At 39.0% G+C, this 27475-nt stretch overlaps 1 protein-coding gene across 4 annotated transcripts in view; it reads left to right on the top strand.

Annotated features, from left to right (window-relative positions):
• Positions 1 to 25754, top strand: part of ZMYND11 (zinc finger MYND-type containing 11) — a 44974-nt gene extending 19220 nt beyond the window's left edge. For 2 of the 4 annotated variants that reach the window (XM_010174055.1, XM_010174054.1), the window contains 11 exons: positions 6373 to 6450; positions 6854 to 6946; positions 8425 to 8512; positions 10007 to 10062; positions 10791 to 10868; positions 11411 to 11529; positions 13377 to 13584; positions 15478 to 15546; positions 17415 to 17687; positions 18731 to 18916; positions 23639 to 25754. In XM_010174055.1, coding sequence (XP_010172357.1) covers positions 6373 to 6450; positions 6854 to 6946; positions 8425 to 8512; positions 10007 to 10062; positions 10791 to 10868; positions 11411 to 11529; positions 13377 to 13584; positions 15478 to 15546; positions 17415 to 17687; positions 18731 to 18916; positions 23639 to 23761 — 1371 coding nt within the window. In that variant the 3' untranslated portion in view covers positions 23762 to 25754. The remainder of the gene's footprint in view (positions 1 to 6372; positions 6451 to 6853; positions 6947 to 8424; positions 8513 to 10006; positions 10063 to 10790; positions 10869 to 11410; positions 11530 to 13376; positions 13585 to 15477; positions 15547 to 17414; positions 17688 to 18730; positions 18917 to 23638) is intronic. The other 2 variants (XM_029086512.1, XM_029086511.1) reach the window with 2 other exon arrangements.
• The last annotated feature ends 1721 nt before the right edge of the window (positions 25755 to 27475 follow it).

Below are 27475 nucleotides of genomic sequence, written 5' to 3'. Positions count from 1 at the left end.
TCAAAAGTCAAACAAAGTTCAATTCAAACCATATTGCTGTGACTGAAAATTTTCTCTGACTGCTGACTCATCATTGTCTTAAGTGAAATAAATTTGCATTATCAGCAAAATTCCTGGTAGACAGGTCACAAGAGAAAGGAAATATCAAATGAACTTAGAGATTACATTCTTCACTACTGGAACAGTCCATTCAAGACAGGGTTAGTCAACTCAGTCTCTGAAGGGTTCAGGAGACTTGTACATTTATTGGTGCTCTTTCATTAGATAAAGGGAGGAAATTAGTTTTCTCCAGCTGTTAATTTAGCACATAAGACTACAGAAAGTAACGCAAAAATACTAGTGGGTTTTTGAGGATGAAATAGATATATACAAAAATCTGAACAGGAGAATATTGATCACATGTTGGGATAACCAACTATTATTATTTCTTTTTTTAAAAATTCAAATTTTAAAATAATTTTATAGGAGGGCAAAATTAAGCGTGATGACATATAGTTTGTCCCAGAGGAATAGATTTTGATTTGTGAAACAAAAAGAAAGAATTATTCATATGGTTTCACTTGACTCCTAAATTTTTCACAGTCATCTGATCAGATTGATCTTCCATGCACATGTTTTGCAAGGAATTACAACCAATTTACCTATCATAGTGGATGTTTCAATATTTCTATTTTTTCTATGTATGAGAGTAAAGTAAACTGTAGAGCTTAAGATATTAAATGCTGTGCTGATAAGTATTCTATAAACAGGCTATTTCTGAGTTCTGGTACTGTACTAAGCATTTCATAGGGTACATAAAAAGACACCATCATGCAGTTCACAATCAACTTTAGACATAATTTGACAAGTGAGAATGACAAACAGTAGAAAGTTAGAAGCACAGAAAGATGAAGGTTACTTAAGTGAAGTAACTCAAGTACTTAGATCAATCTGAGGGTTTTAGGTACTACCTGTCAGTCAAGATGGTTAATGTAAAATACAAGGAAGGAAGAAAGACTTCCTTTGTGGGCTGTAATGGTAGGAGTTTGTTAGATAACTGTATGATGAAACATATTCTATAAACAGGATTTGGCATAATCACACAAATAATAACCATGCATTGGTGGGTGAAGGGAGGTCCTACTGTAGGACCGGTATCAGCACCACATGGTTCAACGCACAGAGGCCATACATTGACAGGTGTTAGTGCTTGGCAGGTCCCTCCCATTCACCTTGCAGCTGCACAGACCCTTGAGTAAATCAGGGTGCCAGCAGAACTGGGCACTGCATAAGACTTATTTAATAAATTATAGGGGAATTTGTCCACAGCAGTGAGAAAACTGGGAAACTTCCACTTAGAGCCTCCTGCCACCTTCTCTGTGCACATGAAAGCATATTTAATTTACGTGATGCTTCTTACTCAGAAGGTGCTCAGTGCACCATACAAGTACAAACCAATTTGTTGATTCAGCTGTAACATTTCCAAAGGGACCTAATGCTTTGAAAAGTCTATTTTAACTGTATATAGTCTTGAGAGTCAGGTCTTATGCCATGTTCTGCTCATGCAGATGCTTTTCTGTATGCTGCATAGGGCATACAGTGCACTGGTTGCTCTGAGACCCATCCAATGTGCCATCATACCTTTTTTAATGGTGCAGGAAATGTGAGGGCCTGAGAGTTGGGAGTTTGAGAGGGCAGGAAGGCAGTAAAGCTTTCCGTATGTAGCACCAAATTCCTCTGGAAATTTAAGTGCTAAAAAAATCCAAGGGCCAGTGGGTAAAGCAAGGAGTTTCTAAACAGCAGTGGTGAATGTATGTTAGACTCCTATACTTAGTTCCCCTCTGCACATACACCCCTGGAAACCTGAATTTCTTCTGAAAATGGAAGAACCATGCATCTGCCATTGAGCAACCTTCACCTAATCCATCACTGAACCGAAATGAATCTCTTTGATGTGTGTATACACCTGACAGTTAAGGAAGGAAGGGGAAAAAAAATAGTCAATGGGAGATTATAGGGAAACTTCTTTACATGGAGAAAATATAATTGAAATGTTTGTAACTAGACAGAATGATGGCACTAACACCTTTAATTTTTTAAACATTCTCTATTTTTTTCTCTTCAAATTAAAGATTGCATTAACTGCAGCATAGTAAGCATTACCACCCTGGGAGCTGGGAGTTACATGCTAACTCAGGCTGCGAGGGTTAGTCACTTCCATCATAGTCGATGCTACTGCAGGATGGAGTGTTTCTTGGCAGTGCCCCTCACTGCTGCTAAACTTATGTGGTTCATAAAGTCTTGTAGTGAATTCCTGCACTATAAGCATGTCAGAATTGCTAAATAAATCACACTTGCACAGTGAAATATATTGCTACTCTCTTTAACAGCTAAGCAGTAGTATTCATCTGGAAAACTGAATACAAAAACCAGAGTAAATCCCACCTTCAGGTACCAGCTTCTGAGAAATAGATGTGCCACAGAGAGTAAAGCATATATAAGGTATTTCCTGCACCCACACGCAAAGAGTTGGGTTGCAGCCTTGGCCTTCCACCTACCAGATCTCATTAATGGTTTACATGCAGAATGCTATTGTGAAGGTTATTACTTCACTCCTAAATCTCCAGTGTAAACATATATATATAACTGACCAAGCCTCTCAGTTTGCCATTATTCAAAACAAAAGGGTTGCAGATTTTTCTAAAAATTTTGTGACTTAGGAATCATCCTTGTTGCAGGTTAACCCCAGTAGGCAGCAAAGCACCACACAGCCATTTTCTCACTTCTCCCCAACTCCCAGTGGGACAGAGGAAGAGAAAAGGAGGAGTAAAAGCAAGAAAACTTTTTGGGTTGAGTTAAAAATTGTTTAGTAAGTGAAGAAATGGAAGAAGAGAGAAAGAAAACAAAGCAAACCAAGTGATGCAAAGGCAATCAATCACCCCCCTCCATGGGTAGACTGATGCCCAGCCAGTTCCCAAGTGAAAGATGACTAGCCCCTTTAAACTTCCTCCTCTCCCTTTCTCTTGTTGAGCATGACATTATATGGTGTGGAATATCTCTTTGGTTACTTCAGGCCATCTGCCTGGTTGTGTCCCTTCCCCACCTTTAGCATACCCCCCAGTCTATTCACTGTGGGGGCAGAGTGAGAAACAACGAAGGCCTTGACACTGTGCAAACATTGTTCATCAAGAGCTAAAGCAGCAGTATGTCGTCAATGCTGTTTTGGTCACAAATCTAAACCACACCACCATATAAGCTGCCATGAAGACAATTGACTTAATCCCAGCCAGACCTAGTACAATCCTATATTAAGATAATATATCCTACAGATACAATATCTAAAGTATAAAGATCCTGATAATCTTTTGGGGTTGGATTGAATCTTAGCAGTCTTGTTGAAAGAAATTTGTACTTAAGGTTTGCAGTAGTGTATCTTAGTAGATTGGGCTGTGGGAAAAGACAGGCAGTGAATCTTGCCACTTTTACAGATTCACAAGCTGCCATCATTTTTTTTATTTCCCAAAAGTAGGAAATTAAAAGACCTAATTTTCCTTTCTACTTGCTTCTATAGCACTCTGGCTATAAAGGGACCTGAAAATGGGTATGTTTTCTTGTGTCAGAGCAATATGAATAGATGTTAAGCAAATCATATCCCCCATCTAGTAGTATCTGCTTTCTTGCTTTAAGTGGCTCTAGGTTGACTTCTCTGTGAACACTACAGGTCTTCAAAACACATAATAGGGGGGGTTGACTTCTCTGTGAACACTACAGGTCTTCACATAATAGGGGTTTTTTTTATTTAAAAAATTACACATTTTCCATTATAGCTTCCAAAGAATTTTTGAGTGGTACCTCCTAAAGGGGTAATCTTTATTGAAAAGTGAATGAAGCAGTTGGATTATAACTTGCTTTCTACAAAGGGTGAGCAACCTTGCCATAAAAAGACGTTTTGCTGGCTCATAGGCTCTGATTTCCTAAAATCATTACCTTTCAACGTTTAGTAGAAGAACCTGGAGATGAAATTTTTCTTAAAATAAATCAGTTTAGGGAATTGAAGGAAAAGTGGAGAAATTCAAGTTTGCCTGAATTGGCAAGTTAATTATGTCTTTTTCATTGGTGCTTAAGATGATATTAATTGTAGACATCAATAACAATACAAAGCCAGTTATCTGTCTTTTCTTATGATCTGAAGGATAAGACTGAAAACCGTCTATCTTAACACTGTCTCTTACAAACTGTCTTGCCCAGCAGGGCATGAAAATGGTTCACATGAATTCTGAAATACTTTCAAAGGATGATAAATTCAGAGCCATGTCGGGAAAAGAGGTGTAGAAGGACTAGTCAGTGCAAGTGAATTTTATTATGTCCTAATAAGTTTCAGTCTTTTAAAATGCTGTGTCATTAGCAAGCATACAGCACTCCACTGCCTAAAATGACAGCAGCTTTTCATAATGCAGATAATTTAATGCACATTTGGGTTTGCATTTGCAGTAGCAGTGTTGGTTTATGCAAAATTGAATAGGTGAATTGAATTCCAGCAGAATACATGTTCTCGCCACAGACAAAGTAAAACATGAATATCCAGAAGATGAGTCAGACATACAGCTCAGGGTAAAATTGTCTCGTTCCGTAGTTTGGAAGGAAGATCTGGGAACCAGTAATATTATGAAAATAATGCTTAAATGCACTGTAAGTGTTAGAAAGACCTGGTGCTGGCCCTTTTCTCAATAGTGAGTTTTACCTAATAGTGGTAGTGTCCTGTCAGGAAAAAGCCATAGTTTTGTTATGCATACTGTAGTATCTATATAGGGTCATGATTGAAGTGATATTTCAGCACAGTTTGTAATGATTCTATGCATACTGTTAAGCAATCAAATAAACACCTTCACTGGGAGTGCTGTGTACAATTTTGATTTAAGAAGGAGGTAGTAAATACAGTCCTGAGATGTATAGGTTGCATGCTTATTGTAGCACAAGGGCCAGCCTGTGATTTTCAGTGTCCTCCATGTCTTGCAGGAGGAATATAAAGAGAACAGACACAATCAAATCTTATCCAATTTTTTTTCACTAATGTGTAATTTATACTCTTGCCAAGAAAATATGTAAAACTAGTTGCTCTGTACTCAATGTGTCTGCTCCCTCTATATGTTCAGAGTCTTATATAAGTAATTCAGTAAAAAATAGCACACCTCTAGTGATTAATAGTTCATAAGCCTCATACCACTTTAACCTGCCTATTAGGACATGGATTCTGTTTTTTCTTGTGTTTGCTAAACAGCAGTCATCTACACAATTATGTAGATCTTGCTGAAGACCATCAAAATTTGAAGATGCAGGTGTAACTGAGCCGGTTTTGTCCATACAGTTTGCATACAAGTGGTGATGTGAGGCATGAGAAGGGGAGAACTCAGCTTGGCAGTCAGTGCATGCAGAGGTGTGAGGAGGAATAAACATTTTTACAAGAGATGTGAGCAGTTAAAAATCACTTCAGGATAATAAACCAGGAACCCACATCATTGTTTCACTGTGCTTTTGTTTTGGAGAACTCCTGTAGGCAAGAGAAAGGAGGAGATAGCACTTCTCAGCCAGCTGTTGTAAGGCCATGCAGAACTGTGCCCAGCTGCTGTGACCTGGAATGGGAAAGGCTGGTCCCTAGGAGCACGCTGGGCACTTGCAGAGAGCCGCTTTCTCTTTAGCAGCACGCTTTCTGTATGCAGTGCTTCCCACTAGCCTGGGTTGACTTTGAAGTGCGGGGATAAGTCTCTATGCTAGTCTAAGATAAGGGGGAAAAACTCTGGATCCTGAACTGCTAAAAAGAAGCAGTCTGTGTTCCAGAATCTGGATTAGATTTTTTGAAGGAAGAACCACAAAAATCAACAACTGCTGTGTTTCTCAAGCAGTAAAAAGTGCTCTGATTTTTTACTAGCTAGGGCCTATTTGACTTCCTCCTAGATGGTGTCATTTTGCCTAGTAAGCACATAATTTTTAGATGGTACAGGATATTCTTTTAAAAATAATTTCTTATTTTACTGAAAATATTAATGCCTTGCTAATAAAAGGACCATTACATTGATATTAAACTGCTTTATTCTAATTAGACACTTTTTTACATGAGAGGTTTTGAGAAAGTATTATGGATACGAGTGGAAATAAAACCCGTAATTCTTCTGTAGCTGAAGTCATCAGCCCAGATATAATTCAAAGCAACATATATAGTTGTTGTGAAATGTTAGTATTACTAATTTCCCAGAAAAGATTTTCCCTAACAAATTGTGTGATATGTGATTTAAAGTTACCTTTCCAAATAATTTTGTGTTGCAGAGAAAATTTTTATTGGATTAATTTTTGAAGTCAAGTTTAAAATAATAATATGACCCTGTTTTTCTTTGACAGAGTATCAAGAAGAAAAACACAAGTAAACAAGAGATGAGCACATACCTGCGATTCATAGTCTCTCGTATGAAGGAGCGGGTGAGTTTGAAACAGGGAAGTTTATCGAAGTGTTGGGCTGTGCTGTAGAAGATGCATTGCAGTTGGCCATGTGTGACTGTGCAGGGAGGAGGGCTACAAGAAGGTGTCATTTTATTTCCCCTGTGATAAGCAGCATGTGTATTTCAAGATACACTTACCATGTCTTATTGCTGGGATTAGTATCATTCCAGCAGGAGTAGTTTATGCCATGGGCCTGTGGCTCCTCTGAAATTGACATTTTTCAGGTTTGAGACACATGCAATCTGTCTGGATCTACAGTTTGGTCTTGTGTATTCCCCAACTGAAAAATTCCAAACTATTGCAATTTTTTAATCTTTTTGTGTGTGTGTGTTTTAAGCAGATTATAAATGCAATAACTTACACTGTCTCGTGGTCCTTTCAGGCTATAGATCTAAACAAGAAAGGGAAGGACAACAAACACCCAATGTATAGAAGGCTGGTGCACTCAGCTGTTGATGTTCCTACTATACAGGAGGTAGAGTGACTTGCTTTCTAACTTACACACTGTTTATGGTATCTTTTAACAGTGAAGATAAACCTTAAGGACTAAAGCACTAAGCCTGTTTCATTCTCCTTATGATCAGTATTCCAGTATTGTATCCAGCATTGGATATGGGAGCTTAAGATTTCAAACTTTTCCTCATAAATAGGTAACCAAGTAAAACCATTTTGAGTGGTGCCTGGTTTTCAGACATAGGGTATCCTCAATTTCATTTGTACTGAGGTTTTACTAGGAACTGTAGGTAGCTGAAATCTTTAAAGTACCCTTTATTCAAGTCACTGCATATGGACTTGAGCACCCATGTTTGCCTATCTGGCCCAATGTTTTTGACCATATTCCAGTTTTAGTCATTAAGGCCTTGTGTAGGTGACAACTTTATGAACATCTAAATGATTCATAAAGAGCCGATTGTTTTGTTGATCATGAAAAACAAGACTCACTTAAAACATCTGTTTTGCATTAATTGTTCCAAAAACAAAGTACTAATAAATACGTTGGCCTTTTTTTCTGAACCAAAGATCTGATCATGACTCATATAAACTAACTGCATATGATCAAAATGAACAGTATATTCATCTTTATTCATTGCTGCAACTGGATTACTATGCAATGCTGTAGTATCTATTGCCCTTTACAGCCACAGATGTGAAAAGCCTTTGTTTTATTACTGTTATCGAAACACATGGTTAAAGAATAGTTTCACTGACAGTTTTGGAGACCATCACTACTGGCTTACTTGAAGTGCTGGCAACACTGGCTGAGCCTGAAAATAAGTCAGGCATTCCTTTCACTGTGTCACCTTCACCTGCTTCCAGAGAAGGTCTTTTGGACTTGATAACATCCTAGAAACTGATAATGTTTTGCTTGATGATTGGAATTCTCATAGGTGTTCTTGACAGAGCACAACTGAAAACGCTGCATTCCTTATCAGACAAAAGATCATACTAGGAAAGTGAACTGCGTGGCTCCATGTAGGCATTTTTTATGAGTTTGGAAGACTGAGATAATCAGCCTTCATCAGAAAACACTTGGTTGTCAAGTGAAGATCCTGGATTTACAAAGGCAGTCAACATTGCTCTGGAAACTAGGTGGTATTTTAAGGTACAAGATTTTCACCTCAGGGAATATATTTTAATTTGAACAAGTGTTCTCAGCCATGCCTTACGATGAAGCTACTCCAGATTTACCTTGTTATAACCAAGAGAATTTTCTTTTAACTTAGTCAAGTATTAAAGCACCTGTTTTACTTCTGGGCATTGTATAAAGGGACCAATGCAGCCAGTGTTCAGGTACTAAACCAACCATGTCAGAGTTGTAAGTATTCCTTCTGTGTGCAGGGATGGCAGTGGCTGATCTGTGTTGCATAATGCAGCTTTCTGTGAAAGCTTCTCTGCATAAAACAGGTACAGCACTTTCACATTTTTTTCACAGTCTTGTTTTCTTTTGTGTAGAAAGTAAATGAAGGAAAGTATAGGAGTTATGAGGAGTTCAAAGCAGATGCTCAGCTGCTTCTACACAACACAGTGATTTTCTATGGAGGTAAAGTACTACACTTACTACTTGCTTTAGTTGATTTATCTTTATCTGCAGGAAATTCACAAGTTCAGGATCTAATTTGGTATTAGAGAACCTTAAGTGTGGTTGATGTCATTTGAGAGCCCTTAAAAATCAAAGTAAGCTGCAAGAAGACTTTGCAGGGTCTTTTCTGGCCCACCTACTATACAGCTGTTTTCATCCTCTCTGACTAAACCTGTTAGTGAGAATTTGCACCTTTGCCATCCTGTGTCTTCTGCAGCCCAAGTCGTAAGTCAGTCTATACTGCAGATTTCTGCCAGTATATGTATGTTGTTCTAGAGTGGAAAGAGGTCTGATCTCTGATGTGCTGCATCAGCAGAAATGTGTATTACAAATATGCATTTGGGCCTACAAGAAGGCTGGGGAGGGACTTTTGACAAGGGCAGGTAGTGATAGAACAAGGGGTAATAGCTTTAGACTGGAAGAGGGTAGGTTTAGATTAGATATTAGGAAGAAATTCTTTCCTGTGAGGGTGGTGAGACACTGGAACAGGTTGCCCAAGGAAGCTGTGGCTGCTCCTCCCTGGAAGTGTTCAAGGCCAGGTTGGATGAGGCTTTGAGCAACCTGGTCTAGTGGAAGGTGTCCCTGCTGATGGCAGGGGGGTTGGAACTAGATGATCTTTAAGGTCCCTTCCAACCCAAACCATTCTATGATTCTATGATTTTTCACTCATGTGCAATATCTGCCATATTGCAACAACAAATATAGCTACATCCACACTAGAAGTCCTGCTAGTGCATTGTGTGGAGGTATAGCAGTCCTCTGACTTCCATCCCCCAGGAAGATAATAATTGAGACTGTATGATACGGTGGGACAGTCTGATTGGAAGTGGGAAACCACCACCACCACATCCAGAAGCTATAGCCAGGTCCTATAACAAGGTTCTCCAAAGCCATTATTTCAGGAAAGACATGATTCTCCGCTGCAGACATGGCCCACATCAGGGAAACTGGGAGGAGGGTGGGACCAGTCTGTTTCCAGCATCAGAAGATCCACACTGTTGTTGGTAGAGAGAGATGTGAATGTGCTATTAGAGAAATACACAGGTATAAAGGGAAACACATAGTGATAAACAGCCTGTGAAGCATTACTCCGAGCAGAAATACTTCCTATGATTGAACCTGTGTTCCTGTCAGGTGGTGATAGCAGACAGCCATGATTTAGGACAATTGCAGTGTGTCATTAAGACACTAGCAGAGAAAGAAACTGGATGTAGTTGTAATGTTCAGTTTAAAAGCTCCCAACCGTATTTTTGCATATTAATATGAGAGAGGAAACGAATATAGAGCTGATCGTTAGGAAATTTTAAATGGAAGGTTATCCAAGTGACTAAATTATGGTTTGTATTCTCAGGCAAGACAATTATAGCATGAAAGTCATACCAATGACAGCTGCAAATCTTTGTGAGCACTGTGATCATACTGTGATTGTTCATACTATTTATTTTTAATTTATAGCGGACAGTGAACAAGCTGATATAGCAAGGATGCTTTACAAAGACACATGTCATGAAGTAAGTAGTATCAAGTAACCAAGATGTAGACAAGACACTTGATTTTCATTTCAGAATCTAAGAAAATTATTCTTCAGATTACAAAAATAAAAAGGGTGTGAAGTTTGTTGTAAATCTTCCCCTAGCTATATAAGAGCTGATTTGTAATTTTGTAATTCCTTTTTTTTTTTTTTTTTTTGCTACTAGGCTAACATTTGGAAAATACTGATATTCAAATTTTAATTTTGAAAATAATCTAGTAGTACATAGTTGGACTAGAAATAATTTCACTTCCTAATATAAATTGAACCTCAGGTGAGATTCCTACCTAATTCAGTAATTGCTATTGAAACATTTCTCGATATTCAGAGGAGACCAAAAAATAAGGCTAGGGGAGCTCTCACACTTTCTCCATTTGTACAATTGAATTACTTCTTTTGATATGTACTTTAAATATTTAATGAATTTAAAGAACTATTCTTTGCATTTTAGCTATAAGAAGTCATTAAGAGTTGAATTAATCTCCTCCCTCTGCCTTGTTTTTCTGAAACATGAATAACATTTCTGCAGCTTGTCTTTCATCCACTCTCAGCTCACCTCAGTTTCACACCCCCAGTTTGCACAGATAGAAGTAACTCCACCAAATTAGCAAGCAGGGCTGAAAAATTTTACTACTTAGGAGAGAGGGATACTACTGAAGTCGCATAAGTAGGATTTTTTGGGCTTATTTACCTTTTTTTGTTTTTCAGCTGGATGAACTGCAGCTTTGCAAGAACTGTTTCTATTTGTCAAACGCGCGACCTGACAATTGGTTCTGCTATCCTTGTGTATGTTGCTGACACAGATTTTTATTTGTTTGCTTTTCTGTATAAAAGCCTCCAGTTTTGGTGTCATTAATGCATTGAATATTCCGTTTCGGTAGGCTTGTTTCAAAAGCATGGTTAAGACTCTGTAAGCCTAGATATTTTACACAAGTGAAATGTTGATAGAATTTCAAAGCTGTAACAATATCGGTTATGAAACTTGGTTATCAGCCACTTACAACAGTCTCACAAGATAATAAAAAGCTTACAGAAATAAAACTTTGCTCTGGGATGAAGCTAGAAAGACAAGTTTAATTTTTAGGCTGCTTAATATCTGTTTTCAATGGACAGTTACACCCTTTTCAGACTTTCTGGTTTTTTTACTTTGATCCAAGCAATACATCTAACAGGTGAATGTGTATTTTAAAAAGATAAAATTGAAAAAAACACTAGACATAAAGAGCAACTGTATTCTTAAGGGACTAGCATAGTATTACAGCAAAATATTTGGGGGAGATACCAATATAATACTTCATATCAAATAATGAATGCAATGTTTTTTCCAGATACCTAATCATGAGTTGGTTTGGGCCAAAATGAAAGGCTTTGGGTTTTGGCCAGCCAAAGTCATGCAGAAAGAGGACAATCAAGTTGATGTTCGCTTTTTTGGCCATCACCACCAAAGGTAATTTATTAATTCCATGTGCTGCTTTTTACAAACAATACTTAAAAGAATTTATCTCGTCTATCATGTTGTAAATCCTGGCTCAGCTAGCTGCCAACATTAGAAAGACTGAGGACTTTGCCATAATTGTTTCAGAAAATTTAAAGCTCAGTCTAACACACCCAAAGTTGCCAAATGGCTCAAAGATTCTATTTCCCCAGTTGTCATAGGGATGTTACTTAATGCCATTTTAATTAAAGGAAGCAAGTGAACTTCAACTGTTTCTTCAAATCAGTAGCAGCCTGCTAATCCAGGCCAAGGTGAAAATGGGACAGAAATGTTCTCTTACTACTAGCACTATTGACTTTGCTCAATTTTCTCTTCTGAGCAGGCACATTCTAATTTTGTGTTTTAGTAACATAATATACATCACAAATGTTTCTGTCTCACATTGTCAGAGCTCCTGCTGTGAACCAGTGTGCAATTTCAGAGAGTAACCCTTTCCATTGGAAACATCATTCTTAGAGATCAGCTTTTATTTCCATCTCCAGTTGTTTGTTCAGCATTTGGGGAGGGTTATAGTAGTGTTATTACAGTGGATATACGGAATTTTTTTGCTATTTGATTTACATGCCTATAATGTGAGGAGAGGAGACAATGCAAAATAATTCATGGTTGTTGGGAAGGTGGTATATTTTGGTGCAGCCCAAAATGGCCTAGACAATTCAGTAGCAGTGTTTTATGAGGCTGTTTATTTAAATTGCTTTTAGTGTAACTTGTACAGTATATAGCATGTTTTAATTTGTTATATGAACCACCAAGATTTTCTAGTAGGCATAAAGTGGGTAAAGGATCTTCATTTATGTCTCAATCACAGAATTATTTACCTTGGATCTGTTTGCAGATAGCGCTTATCTTGTTAGTAGTTTTGGCATTAAGTTCACACATCTTCAAACTATTTAATAAAGTAACATGACACTTGTGGGATGAGGTGCTTGCACCTTCTTAAAGGTGGTGATAGAAAAGGCAAAATAAGTTTTACTAGAGTGCCATTGCTTAGCTACTGTGCTGGACTTGGATGAAAGGCCAAATTCTGGGTTGGTGTAAATTAGCATTGTTTCTTTTACTTCACTGAAGAGAAATTTATATTGCAAGAATTGAGAATCTGTCTGCAGACATTTAATTTGTTACAGTATTTACTGTGTTATGTAGATGTGCATGGCAATGACTCTTTTTCTTTAATGTCCAGTGTTGCTTGGTATAACCTTTCAAAATGTCAAGAGCTGCCCATCTAACTCTATGAGAACTCTCTGAAAATATTTAAGAGGACAAAGCACCTTTGGAACCAAGTCACTGGCATCAGTTCAGTTCAGAAGAGTGTAACGGTCCCCTCATGAGTTCTGGCCTGATAGACAGGGGCCCAGACTACAAAACGTCTCTATTTGAGGTGATAATTTGGTACATTCCTTGACAGTTTTAGCAAAGAGGTCAAGGGCTAAATTGGATTAGTTTATAAACCTTCAGTAAAGATGTTTCTGTGTCTGACTCAGGACATTTAGCAAGAGAGCAGGTAGGAGATGTGACACTTTTGGTGCTGGGGGAGGTTTGTGGCTCACCAAAAATGAAAGTCACTTTCAGCCATAGCACCCACAGCTAGCGAGTGCTCATAATAACACAAATGTCTAATGGTATGCAGTCCTTTTTTCTTTTTTTTTTCCAAATATGTTGAATATACAAAAATTCTGAGTAAAAAGGAATTGTCAGTGATTGGTTACTGTAAAAAACTGCTTTTGAAGTCAGTTTCTTCGATCAAGATCCTTTATCTGTATTTAATGTTTCTGAACCTGTCTGTACTGTGTATTCAAAAGGGCCTGGATCCCTTCTGAAAACATCCAAGATATCACAGTTAACATCCATCGGTTGCACGTGAAGCGCAGTATGGGGTGGAAGAAGGCCTGTGATGAGCTGGAACTGCACCAGCGTTTTCTTCGTGAGGGGAGATTCTGGAAATCAAAGAATGAGGATAAAGGGGAAGAGGAGGCAGAGTCAAGTATCTCTTCCACAAGCAACGAGCAGGTGAGTGCTGGCACAATGTTATCAATCAGGGTAATTAATAAGGGGTACAAAAATGACATATTTTTTATTAATCTACTATTAAATTAGCCTTATGCTCTTTCTGTAGTTTTGTGGTGACAAGACAAGGGTTCAAAGGCTTATTTTCCCTATGTTTTGTAGCACAGTAATAGCAAGAATATAGAGTTTTCCTCTTTTTCCTCAGTTTCTTGGATGACCTCTGGGAAGTTTCAAAATGTTTGTCACCTACTGCACCTTGATGAGACAGACGAAGATTTCTAAAGTTAAATAGGAATGTTCAAGTTAAATGTCATGGATATCAGATAGACTGCAACACTGCCTTCTTGGACTCCCATCGGGGGAGAGCCCTGTAGCTGTTCAGCCTTTTCACAGCTGGAGTATGTTCACGTTGGACTGTATTCTGTGTTACAGATCCCTGAGTAACACCAACCGTGACATTTTCAGCACGTCTGACTAAAGTTACATGCAAATGTTGCACTTGAGGAACATGTGACCAGCAACTGGTTAAAGTCATTAAAAATAATTCTGAAAAACAATAAAAATGATATTGCCTTAACAAAGGTGAAAAGCACAAAGGGCCAAGATACTAAACTTTGGATTGCCATATGGAAATTCCCTTATCACAGCTCAACCTTGCTAGCCATTCATTGTCCAAGAGGGTGTTATATATTCGCTATTACTGACTTGGCAGTAAGATTTTCATAGCTTGCAGGATGCTTCTCTGTATTTTTGGCAGCCTTTTCCCTGGCAACATCTAATTTCCTCATTTAAAACCAGTATTGTTACTCTTAAGTCTGTATTTTAAAAAATCAGAGTGTTTTGACCCTCTTCCTTTGCCCTTTTGTCAAACAGGTCTACCATCCAATTTGTAGCTAAAAACTTAAAGCTTATAAAATTGGATGTTGCTTTAAGGGGATGCTCCTTATCAGAGTGGTTTTTTGGGGTGTTTTAGCTTGGTTTGCGTAGCTAACCCTTCGTAACCCCTTTATTTAATGTCATGTATGCATTCATGCAACAGTGGGTGATGAAACAGGAAAACCATCACAAATAATACTTAGGAAAGATAACAGTGACATTTTCCCAGCTTTTTGGAAGTGTCAGTCATAAGGTTTGAAGTTTACATTTGCATATTTTCTGTTCCACCCCAGCTGCTCATCCTTTACTTGGTTAATGCTTACACCTGTTTCACTGATTTCCCAGATACAGCAACATGAGTAGCTGTCAAACTCAGTGCTCTGCAGTAATCTGCAGTATCCCATCGCTAACACTAGCTAGTGCTGGATGCTTCAAAGACAGGAGTAAGAACTTCCTATAAGCCATTATAAGTTAATATACCATCCACTTAGATCTCACCTTTGTTTCTGTCACTGGAGATTGGTTTTTATTCTAAAGCATGAAGTTTTGTACCCCTCCAAGCATACAGTTATAGTCAATTATAGCAAGTCTGGATAATCTTACTGTCTTTACATATATACATTCTCTTTATAATTATTACTGTTTTCTGGCTTCCAACAATATCTGCTGCCAATTACGGGTCACTGCTACCAGAATATTTCAGAAAACAAGTGTTTGTTTGAACTTGTGTGTGAAATGAAGAAAAGAATGATTAAGAGTATTTTAGTAAATACATTTTGAATGTTAGAACTTGTTCATGAATTTTGTTGCTTCATGCAACATATTTATCAGTGATAATGTGGAAGGTTTATTGTATGCACTTCTCATTTAAGAACAGTATTCAACTTTCTATTTGCTAAATTATATAATTGCAAATTATATATTTTATAATATATAATTTTTTTACAAATATTACAATGAATGCTACTTATGTTAATTGGGTTTTGGAATGATTCAATGTGCTTTTCTTAATGTTCACAGCTGAAGGTTACTCAGGAACCAAGAGCAAAGAAAGGACGACGTAACCAGAGTATGGAACTCAAGAAAGAAGTAAGTAACCTCAATTACCATATTTGTAGAGATAACAAAGTTCAAAAAGTCTGAAATTTTAATAGACACTCCTTCAATTTCTGTTACTGATTTTACAGTGTGAATCTTGGAAGTTCCAGCCCCATAGCTTGGTTCTCCTCGCTAACAAACATAATTTTACCTCCCACATGCAAGCCACTGATGTCATCATGGTAATATTCTGTATCAGGAATAAATCAGCAGTCAGTTTACAAGATTTTTTTTTTTTTTAAATTACATATTCAGACTACTTATAAACAGCAGAAATTAGAAAGTATTTTGCATGATCAAGAATATTAAGTTTGTAAAATGTCATATCCACCTTTGTCCGTGCACTTCCTTCCTTGTTTATCCAGCTTGCACACTGAATGGTCATGTAACCAAGGGACTGTATTATTATGCTTGTACACAAGGGGGCAGTTACTGAGACAGCCATAAATCTCCTATTTCCTAACTTCTGAGTACTTTTTCCTGGCCTTGTTCAGCTGCATGTTGAACACTAAAAAAAAGTTGCACATATGCACAGTCCTCTGAAGAGAACTTGGGACTCCATTACAGAGGAGGGTTCAGGTATTTTAGCACCAGAGTTATGTGGGATGGCCCTGGTGCCTGAAATACAGACATTGCCACTCTTAACAGCTGGGCACCTGCCTCCCCATTGTATCTGATACCGCAGGAGGCACTTTCATCACTGACACACAGTTTGTGCTCCCTGGAACACAAACTATATTTGAGTGCAAGACAGGGAGTTTAGAATGTCTCATCATTTTTACTGTGTTTTCTGTCAAGCAGTTGCTGTAATTTGCCTCATATATTTATGTCTTAATATTTGCCTTCCTAGCTCTGCTCATATTTGATCAGTGATCCAGAAGTCAATCACGGTGACCTATTAGAGAGTAATTGGTTGCAAAAGGGAATACACAGTCAGCCTTTGATTGGTGTGAGCACTGCCCCACCACACACACAGGCATGAAGTCCAGTCCTGAGCAAGTCTGGTGTTACAAAGACTGTGTGCTTTGTCTGCACACTGTTAAATGAGCTTTAAAAAAATCTAAGTTAAAAAAAAAAATGTTCATCTGTGTCTTCAGACACTTTAAATATCGGTAAGAGCTTGCAGGGACATTACTTCTATCTGTTCTAAGGAGCAGGAGCATTTGGAGTTACAGTGTAATAACATAGGCAGCTAAATTCAGTACAGTACACTACAGTAAATATGATTTCTTTCTTGATAGTTGTGTAATTACAGAAAGCTTCTGTGGTCATCCAAGTCTAGTTCTATATTACTGGAAGCAAGACTTAGATGCTCATTAGCCTTTCATCTTCAAAGCATCTTTGAAGTACTAATCAATCTTGGTAGCAGTTCTATGAAATCAGTGGAATATTACAGACTCCAGTAGAGCCTGTTGGGCCACGGTAAGTCCAGAGGTGAAAAAACAATTCAGGCACCTTGGCCATGCAGCTGCAGTCTTTTCAGGGAGAATGGTAGGGGAAAAAATCTGTAGCAACCCTTTAGTAATCCCAAGGGATCTGCTGTGATTCAGCATTGCCTCTGATGTTGGTCGTACTTTCTGGGAGGCGAGGCTGGAGGGTGTTGCACACTGATGCTGTACGTGTGCTTCCTTCTGGAGAGCTCCTAGCTGACGTCAGAGAAGACTGACCGAAGAGCCTACCCAGTGTGCTGTTTTTCCTCAGAGATCCCATGTCCTATTAGCACTAGAGGTCTTCAGCAGACACCTTTCACATTAAATTGTGCTGGCATTAGTCATGTAACATTCTTTCTCCAGAGGGAACTGAAAGTTAACTTGTTCTATTTTGATATCTGGATTTACAAGTTTATTCTTTCTGTGTAGGAGCCAGAACCTGAAACTGAAGCAGTAAGTTCAAGCCAGGAAATTCCCACAATGCCTCAGCCCATTGAAAAAGTTTCAGTCTCAACTCAGACCAAGAAGTTAAGTGCCTCTTCTCCAAAAATGCTGCATCGGAGCACCCAGACCAGTACTGATGGAGTGTGTCAGAACATGTGCCATGACAAATACACCAAAATCTTTAACGATTTCAAGGACAGGATGAAAGCTGATCACAAAAGAGAAACTGAGAGAGTTGTGCGAGAGGCAGTGGAAAAGGTAACCGCTTGTCGAACACCACCTACGCTCCGGTTTGAGGAGAGGAGTGTGGATTTTTTTCACATTCTTTTCTATTTTTATAATATCCACCCATAAGAAAATGAATGAAAGACCTTTTCCAGAAAGACCACATAAAAATAGGCTTCACTATTGCTTTTTAAACCATTTCTATACCAACAGACCTTAGTTTAAACAGAAAACTCTTGCTTTTTTTTATTCTTGTCCAGTGAAATCAGTTTGTGATCCAAAAATGAAACTAATTGTTCATTCATGAGTATCCATTTCCAAAGCCTTTGTCTCCATTGTCAAGTGTGGTTGTAAACAATGGCATTGTTTAAATGCTATTCATAAGTAATTCTTTTGTCAATCTTCTGACCCAAACATTAAACAGATTTGCTGAAATTTGTTTGAATTTTCTTATCTAATGATAACCTGTTTAAAATTCAATATCTAAACCTGACCTGGTCACCTTTGGCTGGAGAGAGCAGGACGATTTAGAGGATGATTTGTCTGACCTCTCTTAAGTACCTGTTTTAAGGTGAATTTCCTTCTGGATTAAGGACTATGGAATGAACCTAGGGAGTGTTAAGTGCTAATCCTGTAGGATTAAGACACTAAACTTTTGGATAACTGAGCAAGAGCAAAGGAATCACACCAACAATGAATACTAAAAGGTACCTCTTACTGAACTCAGGGATGTTCTATTTTGTATTTTCCATTGTGCCCTTGCTGTAGATTTATCTGCAGTTGCAGATTTGGAAAAGACAAAATCTTTTTCTAAGGTAAATTCATAAATTTGTAAATTGATCATTGACAAAATATACATGGAACCTATTTAGCTGTTTTTGTAGATGCCCAGCAGAATAGAAATATGATGACATGTTTATTTTAAGATAAATTTTTGATTTCTAAATAGGAGAAATCTCTAATTACATGACCTTGAACCACATCAGTAGTAGAGATTTAAAGAGTAGAGGTTTAAAGAATATACTTTTATTCCAGTAACTGTGCATTGACTTGTTTTGCTGACTTTCTTATGGCAGCTGCGTACAGAGATGGAAGAAGAGAAAAGGCAGGCTGTAAATAAAGCTGTGGCCAACGCACAAGGAGAGATGGACAGAAAATGTAAGCAGGTAAAGGAGAAATGCAAAGAAGAATTTTTAGAAGAAATTAAGAAACTAGCAGGCCAGCACAAGCAACTGATTTCCCAGACCAAGAAGAAGCAGTGGGTAAGTGTAAAAAATTTATTATAAAAGAATAAATGGAAATGCTGCAAACTGCAGTCGATTTCTTCCTTGCTTTTAACTGCACTGCTTTTTCACTGCTCTTTCAGCTTTAAGGTTTTCTCCGTCATATTACTGCTTTCAAATTCTCTTAACCTCCAAATTTGAACTCGAAGTTCTGATTCCTTTCCATATTCATTATGTAGTGATAACAGCACCATCTTCTTGAGTCCAGTCATTTGTTAGTATCAAAATATTTTTTTCTAAATGCAGTTTTACTGCGTATAAGGCATGTTTTGCATTACGTTCACACTCCTTTGATCTTGAGACCCCAGAGGGTACAGTATCTGGCTGCATCAATTTGGATTCCCCTGCTAATACTGCTGATAGTGATATCCTTTTGGCCTCTTCCTCTACTAGCTTTTTCTGCAGCTCTTTTATGTTCTTTTGTATTTCAGACATGACTTTCTGAAATATATTTCTCTCCCTTGTTCAGTCCATAAGCCTAAATCCACAGCATTGCCTACAGAACCATGTTTATATGCCTTTTAGAAAAGTGGAAACGGACATCTAACTTACCATTCTGTTACACGCTGCAAACTTTTCCCTGGTTTTGTTTGGTTTGTGCCTCGTGTTTTCTTTTCAAGCCAGAAGTGTGTTCTCCCACTTGGCTGTACAGCATCTACTCAGGCATTGCAAGTGCTGTAATACTGCGCTGCTAGCCTGTAACAGGGTGCGGGTGGAAGCTGTTAGGCTGAGGAGCAGTGAGCCTGGCACACATACACACTTTGCTATTTCTTTGCTAATTTTCTTAGAACAAGGAAATGAAAGCCACGGTTCAGGCAATGACACTGCACTGTAACAGCTATCTGTAACATATAGGAGGGTACAAGATTTTCTACTTGCCTCCATCTGTCTGAGAGGCGTGTGGGTGCCACAAGATGGCACGCTGATCTGAGCAGCGATGGACAGCTGCTGTCCCACTGCCACTGCCACCCAGGGACAGCCAGCCCTGGCTCTCTCCCACAGCTCCCGTCTGGCTGCTGCTGTAAAGGGCTGTTTATTTATGTTCAGCCTCATTAGTCCTTGTTCTTACAGATGAAACGATGGTCCCTGCAGAGAAAACTCTGCTCTGTAAAAGAGTGAAATAAATACTAAAGCAAGACAATCAGTTGCTGACTATCACAGTTACGAGTTTGCTTTTTGTAAAGAGAAGAATTTCTTCAAATGCCAGAGCTCCTGTAGAGTCTTCATTTCGGTTCCTAGTAGAGATTTTACTGTGGGTGTTACCATACTGCAGTGCTTGGGTCTCAGAAAATCCCTGCATGTCTACCTGTCTCTGCAGACCAGAGAAATTATTTAGGTCTCTCCGCCTTGATCAAGTTACTGTATTTAACGAGTCACCAGCTGCTGGTGTCTGCCTGCACGCTTTTGCCTGCAGCACTTGAGAGGGAAATGGAATTGCCTTTGCCCAGTATAGAGCTACATCAAATTAGCTCTCTTCTGTTAAAAGTTAAGAGTGCATGTGAACTGTTGCCACCATTCAGCTGATACGCAGTAACTCAATCGCAGGAACTTGATTGAGTCTGGATTCTTGGATATAGCTGCTTTTTGGTTTTTTTGAAGGCAGAATTTATGAAAGAGACTCCCAAGACTTACTTTCATCTGCTCCAATGTGCCATCACCATATCATTTGGCCTAATCGGAGAATGCCCTGGTACCACATCACTGCATCTTATGATTATGTGTGTAAAGCATCTTTCCCAGTAAGACAACTAAAGATATAAAGAACATTTGACAGTCTTGACTATTTCTGTGACCCCAGAACTATCTGTCAATCACCACCTTAAATGAAGGCATCATACTGGCAGCTGGTTTGCATGTGGTAGGAGAGGGAGGGTAGGGATAAACACCTTTGCATTCAAGCTGATGGATCTGCCTGCCAACACATAGCCTCAGGCTGCTGGAGTTGGTCCAATTACACAACTCCCCGGTGATTTTTCCTTCAGTGGTACTAATGACAGTCCCCAGGGTGTAGTACCACTCTTGTATGCTGCTATTATAATAATGATACCTCCTTACCAAAATCTCATATAATTAACACACATACTAAATGAGTTCTGGTGGCTTTGCTTTTTAATTAGAAGCAGAGACCTCTGGTTTTGCGTAATGCAGATGTCTAGGCTTAGGAATACAGCTGCTATTATTCACGCTATATTTATCTTTTTATCATACCTAAAAAAAAATATCCAGTCAGGATGAAGGGATCGTTTTGCTGGTGGTGTATAAGCACACGAGAAGATGCGCTCCCAGCCCTCAGGAGCCTAACACATAGTTAAAGAACATTTTCTGTTGTTTTAACTGTTCACAGTCCCCTTGGATTAACCCAGTTTCATTTTTATACCTCAAGAAAATCTGGATTTAATACAGATACCTCAAGTAAATAGCAAATGAAAGGAAAAAACATAAAGGCAGGGATAACAATCATGAGATTACGCCGTTTGATGGCCTCTGGAATACAGACTAGAGTGCTGGCCTTGACAATGTTTCTTTTTAATTTTTTCCCAGTTCTTTTATTTGCATATAACCCTCATTTAAATTAGTGCATAGTTCATTTTTATCAATAATTTTTAACTTCTTTCTCCTTCCATTATATTTACATGTATATTTACTCTAACTTGCAACAGGTTGTTTTTAAGTGAATGAGCATTGCTCATGATCTGTACTGTCTGAAACAAAAACCCAAGTGATTGGTAACATTTAGAAAGAGGAAACACAAAGAAAAGAGGACGCCTGAGGCCAGCTGGCATTTTGCCTTCTCTGCCACATGTGCTGGCCAACTTAGATGACACTATTTTCCTTTTGTAAGTGGAGATTTACATCCCACACTTAGGGCCACCATATGTAAAGGGAAATGCAGGACCCACAAATCGGGTGTCCCCTCCTGTCTTAGCTTTTTTTGATCTCTCCAAGCAAGCAGATGTGAAGCTGGTCTCTGGGCTGAGTCCCATGCTCTATGTAATGGAGAGACACAGCTGTTCCCTGCACCTTTCCAGCAGATGATCCTAGTGGTTCCCACAGGCTTTTGGGCAGCCAGCAACATGAAAAATCAGGAAAACAGCTCTCGAGAGGACACTTGTTTGCAGACATTTCTACAAATAAACTTCCCTGGAGCTAAGTTCTAAAAGGAAAATAGAGAGGTTCCCTTCTCATGCTGCTAGGGCTGTCCCTTTGTTGCTCATGTAAATAGTTACCAGTTTAGCGAACTTAAATGTTGGCTTTCTTGGATCTGTCTTTTAGTAGTGTGTAGGGTTGCTGTGTTTTTGTTTTATTTTAAGGCAGTTGGGTTTGTTTTCTTTGTAATTCTCTGTTTTATTAACAGTGCTGTAGCTAGACAGGACATAAAAAGTAAATTGTGTGTTATTTTGTGGTTTGATAGCCGCCTGCGCAGACTGTGTGATATCCCTTCCTCTGTCCCCCTCGTGCAATAAGCATTTCAGACTGGATTTGTAAGGGTACTCGCTGATTTTGTGCAGACCAAATTCAGAAAGACAAACCTGAGATCATTAGAACCTGGCTTTCAAGGGTGCTGAGTATAAGTGGTTCCTTTAGCAGCAATACCACCCAATTTTACATGGTTTTGTCAGAATAATAGCTCATGCTTTGGCAGCACTCTCTTAAGGGGTTCAGACCACCTGGAGACAGGGCACATTGCCTGTCTGGGTGCCGTACCTCTTTGTTGACCACCCAGAGTGTTGACCAGCACGTTGATTCCCTTTTTGTAGTTCCTCAGAGGCCATGGGGTTATTTTCCATGTAGCTCTTCCAGCTACCAGGAAACTGAAGGTGTTCTTTGTGTTCTGGAGTAGAAGTTCTCTTTGCTGCAGCACTCCCCAGAACCAAATACTTCTGCAGAAATCACAGGCTGTTCAGCATCTCTTTCTCTCAGGAGTTGTGTGCCGTCCTGGCAGGCATGACAAGGGGCAAGAGCCCATGTAACCATCCAGTGCATGCCAGACCTTCTCTGGTTTCTGAAAGGCTTGAATGAAAAGTCACCCTCTTGCTCTTCTCGGTAGCACTCATGTAGCACAAGGTGTTCTTTTTACGAGACTGCAGCGCTGTCTGGCAGTCAGCAAACCCCAATGACAGTATCCTCCTTGCAGACCTACCCTAAATGGGCTATGACAAACTATTCTTTTCTCCAGTGATGCTATTCTTGTGACTTTTGACATTTTACTAGCCCAAAAGGACGTTCCCCAGAAACCTCTGGACAGGTCAGGCTTGTAAAAAATCCTCAGAAACACCGATTTTCAGGCTTGCACAGAACCTCTTCACGCCAGAAGTGCCTGTTGATTTATTGTAGCTTTTAAGACATAGATCAGGGTGCTATTATACAAATGTAGGGTAAAGCTGGTTCCTGCTCTCTGTGGCTGAATAAAGTCAGGTCACTGCTCTTGAGAGATGAGTTTTCTTAAATGAGAGGTTATTTTTTCAAAAGCAATAATCCAGACTCTGGAAAATATGAAAGCATTGTGCAGATGTGCTAAAGATTGCTGCTTTACTCGGCACACGTGCAAAATGCTCTCCTGCTTCTGGATGCCCCAAGCATAACTAAAAGAGAAGGGTTCCTCTGCATGTGCTGGTGCATCCACGAGCAGGTGAGAACACTTGTGCGTTGGTAAGGAGGGATCTTGCAAGGGTGGTAATCCCGTCTCTTTGTTCTCTCTAGTGCTACAACTGTGAAGAGGAGGCCATGTACCACTGCTGCTGGAACACTTCCTACTGCTCCATCAAGTGTCAGCAGGAGCACTGGCATGCTGAACACAAACGTACCTGCCGCAGAAAAAGATGAAAGAGTTATTCTTCCCCTAGAAAACCACCCCGATGATTGCTATTCTCAGACACAGCGGTTTTTGTTTCCAAGAAGCCAAAATTGTTTAGAATTTGCTTCCCATTTTGCACCAGCCTTTAAACACTTTTCGTAAAAGAAATTTTGCACAGTAATTTCAATCTTCTGTTTAGTGCTCCTCCAAAGTTTTGTCAGCGGAATGAATTTAACATCTGTTGGAGCAGGTTACTTTAAATAATTTTAAACTAGAGGATTTGTTGCATTTTCAGAAAATTTTAAAACATTTTTAGGTTTTACAGAGATTTTAATCTTTGAAAACAGCAGATCTAAAAATAAAAAAAATCATGCAAGTTTAACAAAAGGAACGTTTAAAAACTAGATCTGAATGTAAGAAGTATAGAACTGTTTCAGAAAAGCAAAGCATACTACCTTGATGTAACATTTATTTCTTAACCTTGTTGAGCTGGTTTTGTTCAGCTTAATTTTACTGTTTAAAGGCATTATCTATTGGTTATACCAGTGGGTACATGATTGAATTTAGGGAACAGGGTTGACACAGCAGGTGCTAGTCCTGCGTATTTTTTCTTAAATATTTCCCAACTGTGTTTTATTTTCATTATTTCTTTTCAATATATAACTTTTATAACAAAATATTAGCTTTGATCTTGTAGTTTAAAATCACAGGGAACTGGGGTAATCTTTTACTGAGCTGGATCTTAGAGAAAAATGAATATTTAAATTTTGAAGTTTGCACATTTCATCTTTGTCCTAACATGAGTGCTTGTAACAAGAATAAGAAAAGCCAAAAAACAAAAGAAACAACTACCTTTATTCATACATGGAATTATGAGGCATACGAATTTCTTTATTGCGCCCCCCTTCAGCCTCCCCAATCCAAGGTCATTTGGCTGCCTATGATCTGGTGTCACCTGGTCCATTGTAACTCGATAATGAAAGGAGAAAAAGCACTTAAGTTTCACAGAAGCCGTTATGTTTGTAGTAATGGGTCATTGCCTAATAATGAGCTCCATCACTGTACTCAGAATGAAGAATAATGCATGTTAATTTTCTTGTATTAAAGATGCCGTGATTTGTAAAAAGTCTGTATTTTGCGGAATGTCTGGATTAAGAAGCATTACCAATAGGAATGGATCGATAGTTGAAAAATTATTTTCTTTTTGTTTGTTTTATATATAGATATATGAATTGCATCCATGTTCAGAGACAATTTTTTTAAATAGATGTAAAGCTTACATAAATAGCTTTTCTTTTAAAATGTCTCTGCATTTTAGTTTCTTTCAAAGATTGGTCTTAGACTGAGTCATATGCCCATTAATCATCCAGCTATTTTTCGAGAAGTTAGAGGAATAATTTGTAAATATTTATTTAGATCTTTGATATTTATTGAAAGCAATTACATGATGGAACGATGGAAGCTGAAGAATCAGGAGGAAAGCCTTTAAAAAAGTTTTCTCTAGGATTTGTCAGGGTCATTGTAAAGATGAAAATATAACTAAGACTTCTGTGAACTACCACTGAAATCCTGATCTTTTTTACTTACAGTGGTGATGTAAGTTAATTGACTAGATACTGCCAAATAATGCCCAATATGTTGCAGAAATTAAGTGGTAAGCTGATTGGAAAAATAGTAAGTAGACGGTAACTTTTATTACCACAGCTACATTATTGCCTGATAAATGTGTAATTAACTTTTGTCGCCTGTGTTGTGACTGTAAAACACTTCACAACTAAAAATCAATCTTGTTCGATTACTTTACAAGTTCCAAAACTTCGATCCACCCCTATGAAAGCAAGTTATTGTGGAAATATTTTTGGTGTAAAATCATTCCAGAATATGTAATATTTAACTGATAGCTGCATGAAAGTAAGATTCGTGTTACTTTGGCTTTTTTGTCTCTGTTGACACGGTTGCACATTTCCAAGTTACTACAGTGTGAAAACTGTGTGTTTTAAAGAAAAAAAAAAACAAAACAAAAAAAAAAAAAAAGATTGTGGCCTGGTTTTGTATAAGTTTTAGGTAAAATTACAACTGATTGTTTTAGGAATCATGATTTAAAATTAATTTTTCTGCAAATCATAAAGCTATATTAAAGTGTTGAGCTTAGCCACTATGCACATTGTAATTATTCATTGTGGCTGTCCAGTTTATGATGCATTCTGGCATTTTGTAAGCTGCTCTGACTAGCAATATATAGAGTCATTTAATGTGTTAACATTGGTTAATAAATGTATTTAAAAAAAAAGCTCACTGAAAGTGTCTGCATTGATTTGGGCCAGTTGTCCTCATGACCTTGGGTGGGCATGCATGAGGCTGCTGGTTTTACTTATCCTCACCCAGAAAGACCGGGGCTGTGGGTGGGGGAGCTGTGCCTGAACTCACAGGGACCTTGTTCCTGACGGCAGGTGAGCTGGCAGGTCCATCCAAGGGCTTGAGCATTAACTTGGCTCTCGGCACCGACAGTGAATCTTTTCAGCCCGTTCTCACCATGTTCTGGTTTTCATGCCAGGTCTTGTGCTGCTGGCAGCCAGGTTGGGGCTCACACACCCCCTTCCCCCTGTGTTTCCTGTCACCAGTGGCCCCTCTCTGCCTCCCCTGTAAGCCGGTCACCACCCTGAGCCTACACCTGTTGTATCACAGCATCACAGAATTGCCTAGGCTGGGAAGGACCTTCAAGATCATCGAGTCCAATCGTTAACCTCACACTGACAAGTCCTCGACTGAACCATGTCCCTAAGTACTATGTCTACGTGACCCTTAAATACCTCCAGGGATGGGGACATATCCAGTGAGGGGATATATTTTATACTGGGGCTGAGAGGACTCTGCGAATCTCGCTCCAGCCTGAACAGCAGCAGCGCTTCTCTAACAAATGCAGCCTGAGGAGCAGCCTCTCACCTACTTCTGAAGTCAGGACTTGATGGCTGCTGGTGAGGTAGCCAAGGGAGCCAAGGGCCCGTGCTGGTGCTACTGCCCGTGGGGTATGTCCCATGGCCACCCCCAGCAGAAAGGGCCATCTGGGGATGAGCTACAGGCAGGGCAGGTTGTCCCGGAGCCCCGTCACGACTTTGGGGCAGCAGGAGGAACACTGTGGGACTTAGTTTCTCTTGTAGTTAAGAATTTCCCTGTGGGAATGAAGACCTGGCAAGACCTGCTAGTCCCAGGGGGAGGAAATAAATAAATAAATAAATAAACAAACAATCAATCAAACTTCAAAAAAAATCTTTATTTATTTATTTACTTCTCTATTTGTTTATTTATTTATAAAATATTTAAAGATCCCTCAAAAGTCCCTTTTATTATTTTACTATCCAAATTTTTCTGTTTTTACAAGTCACAGCATTTTAACCAAGACTGCAAATTTTATTAATTCATCTTGATGAAACTCGATTAAATACAAATAACCGGCACAGTGCACGTATTGCAAATGAATTGTTTATGCTGAATCAGGCCAGCAAAGCAGGATCAGGCAGGCTCAGTGTCCCCCTGAGCTTCCTGTCCCAGACCTTCTCCCCTTCCAATGACCAGGGTCAGCCTCCAAGCCCAGCACCACTCACCAGCACCCCACTGGCCGAGATCCCCAGTGGAAACACTCTCCCCACTCCCCTCCCCACGTACATTTGCCGATTCAGGTGTCACCAGTGGGTCCAAAGAGGTGAACTGCAGCTCCCACCCCCACCACATAACATGGGTCCTCC

The sequence above is a fragment of the Antrostomus carolinensis genome, unplaced genomic scaffold (assembly GCF_000700745.2).
Source record: "Antrostomus carolinensis isolate BGI_N321 unplaced genomic scaffold, ASM70074v2 scaffold21548, whole genome shotgun sequence".
Classification (NCBI taxonomy): domain Eukaryota; kingdom Metazoa; phylum Chordata; class Aves; order Caprimulgiformes; family Caprimulgidae; genus Antrostomus; species Antrostomus carolinensis.
Note: the sequence above shows the minus strand (reverse complement) of the source record. Positions and strands in the feature narration are given on the sequence as shown.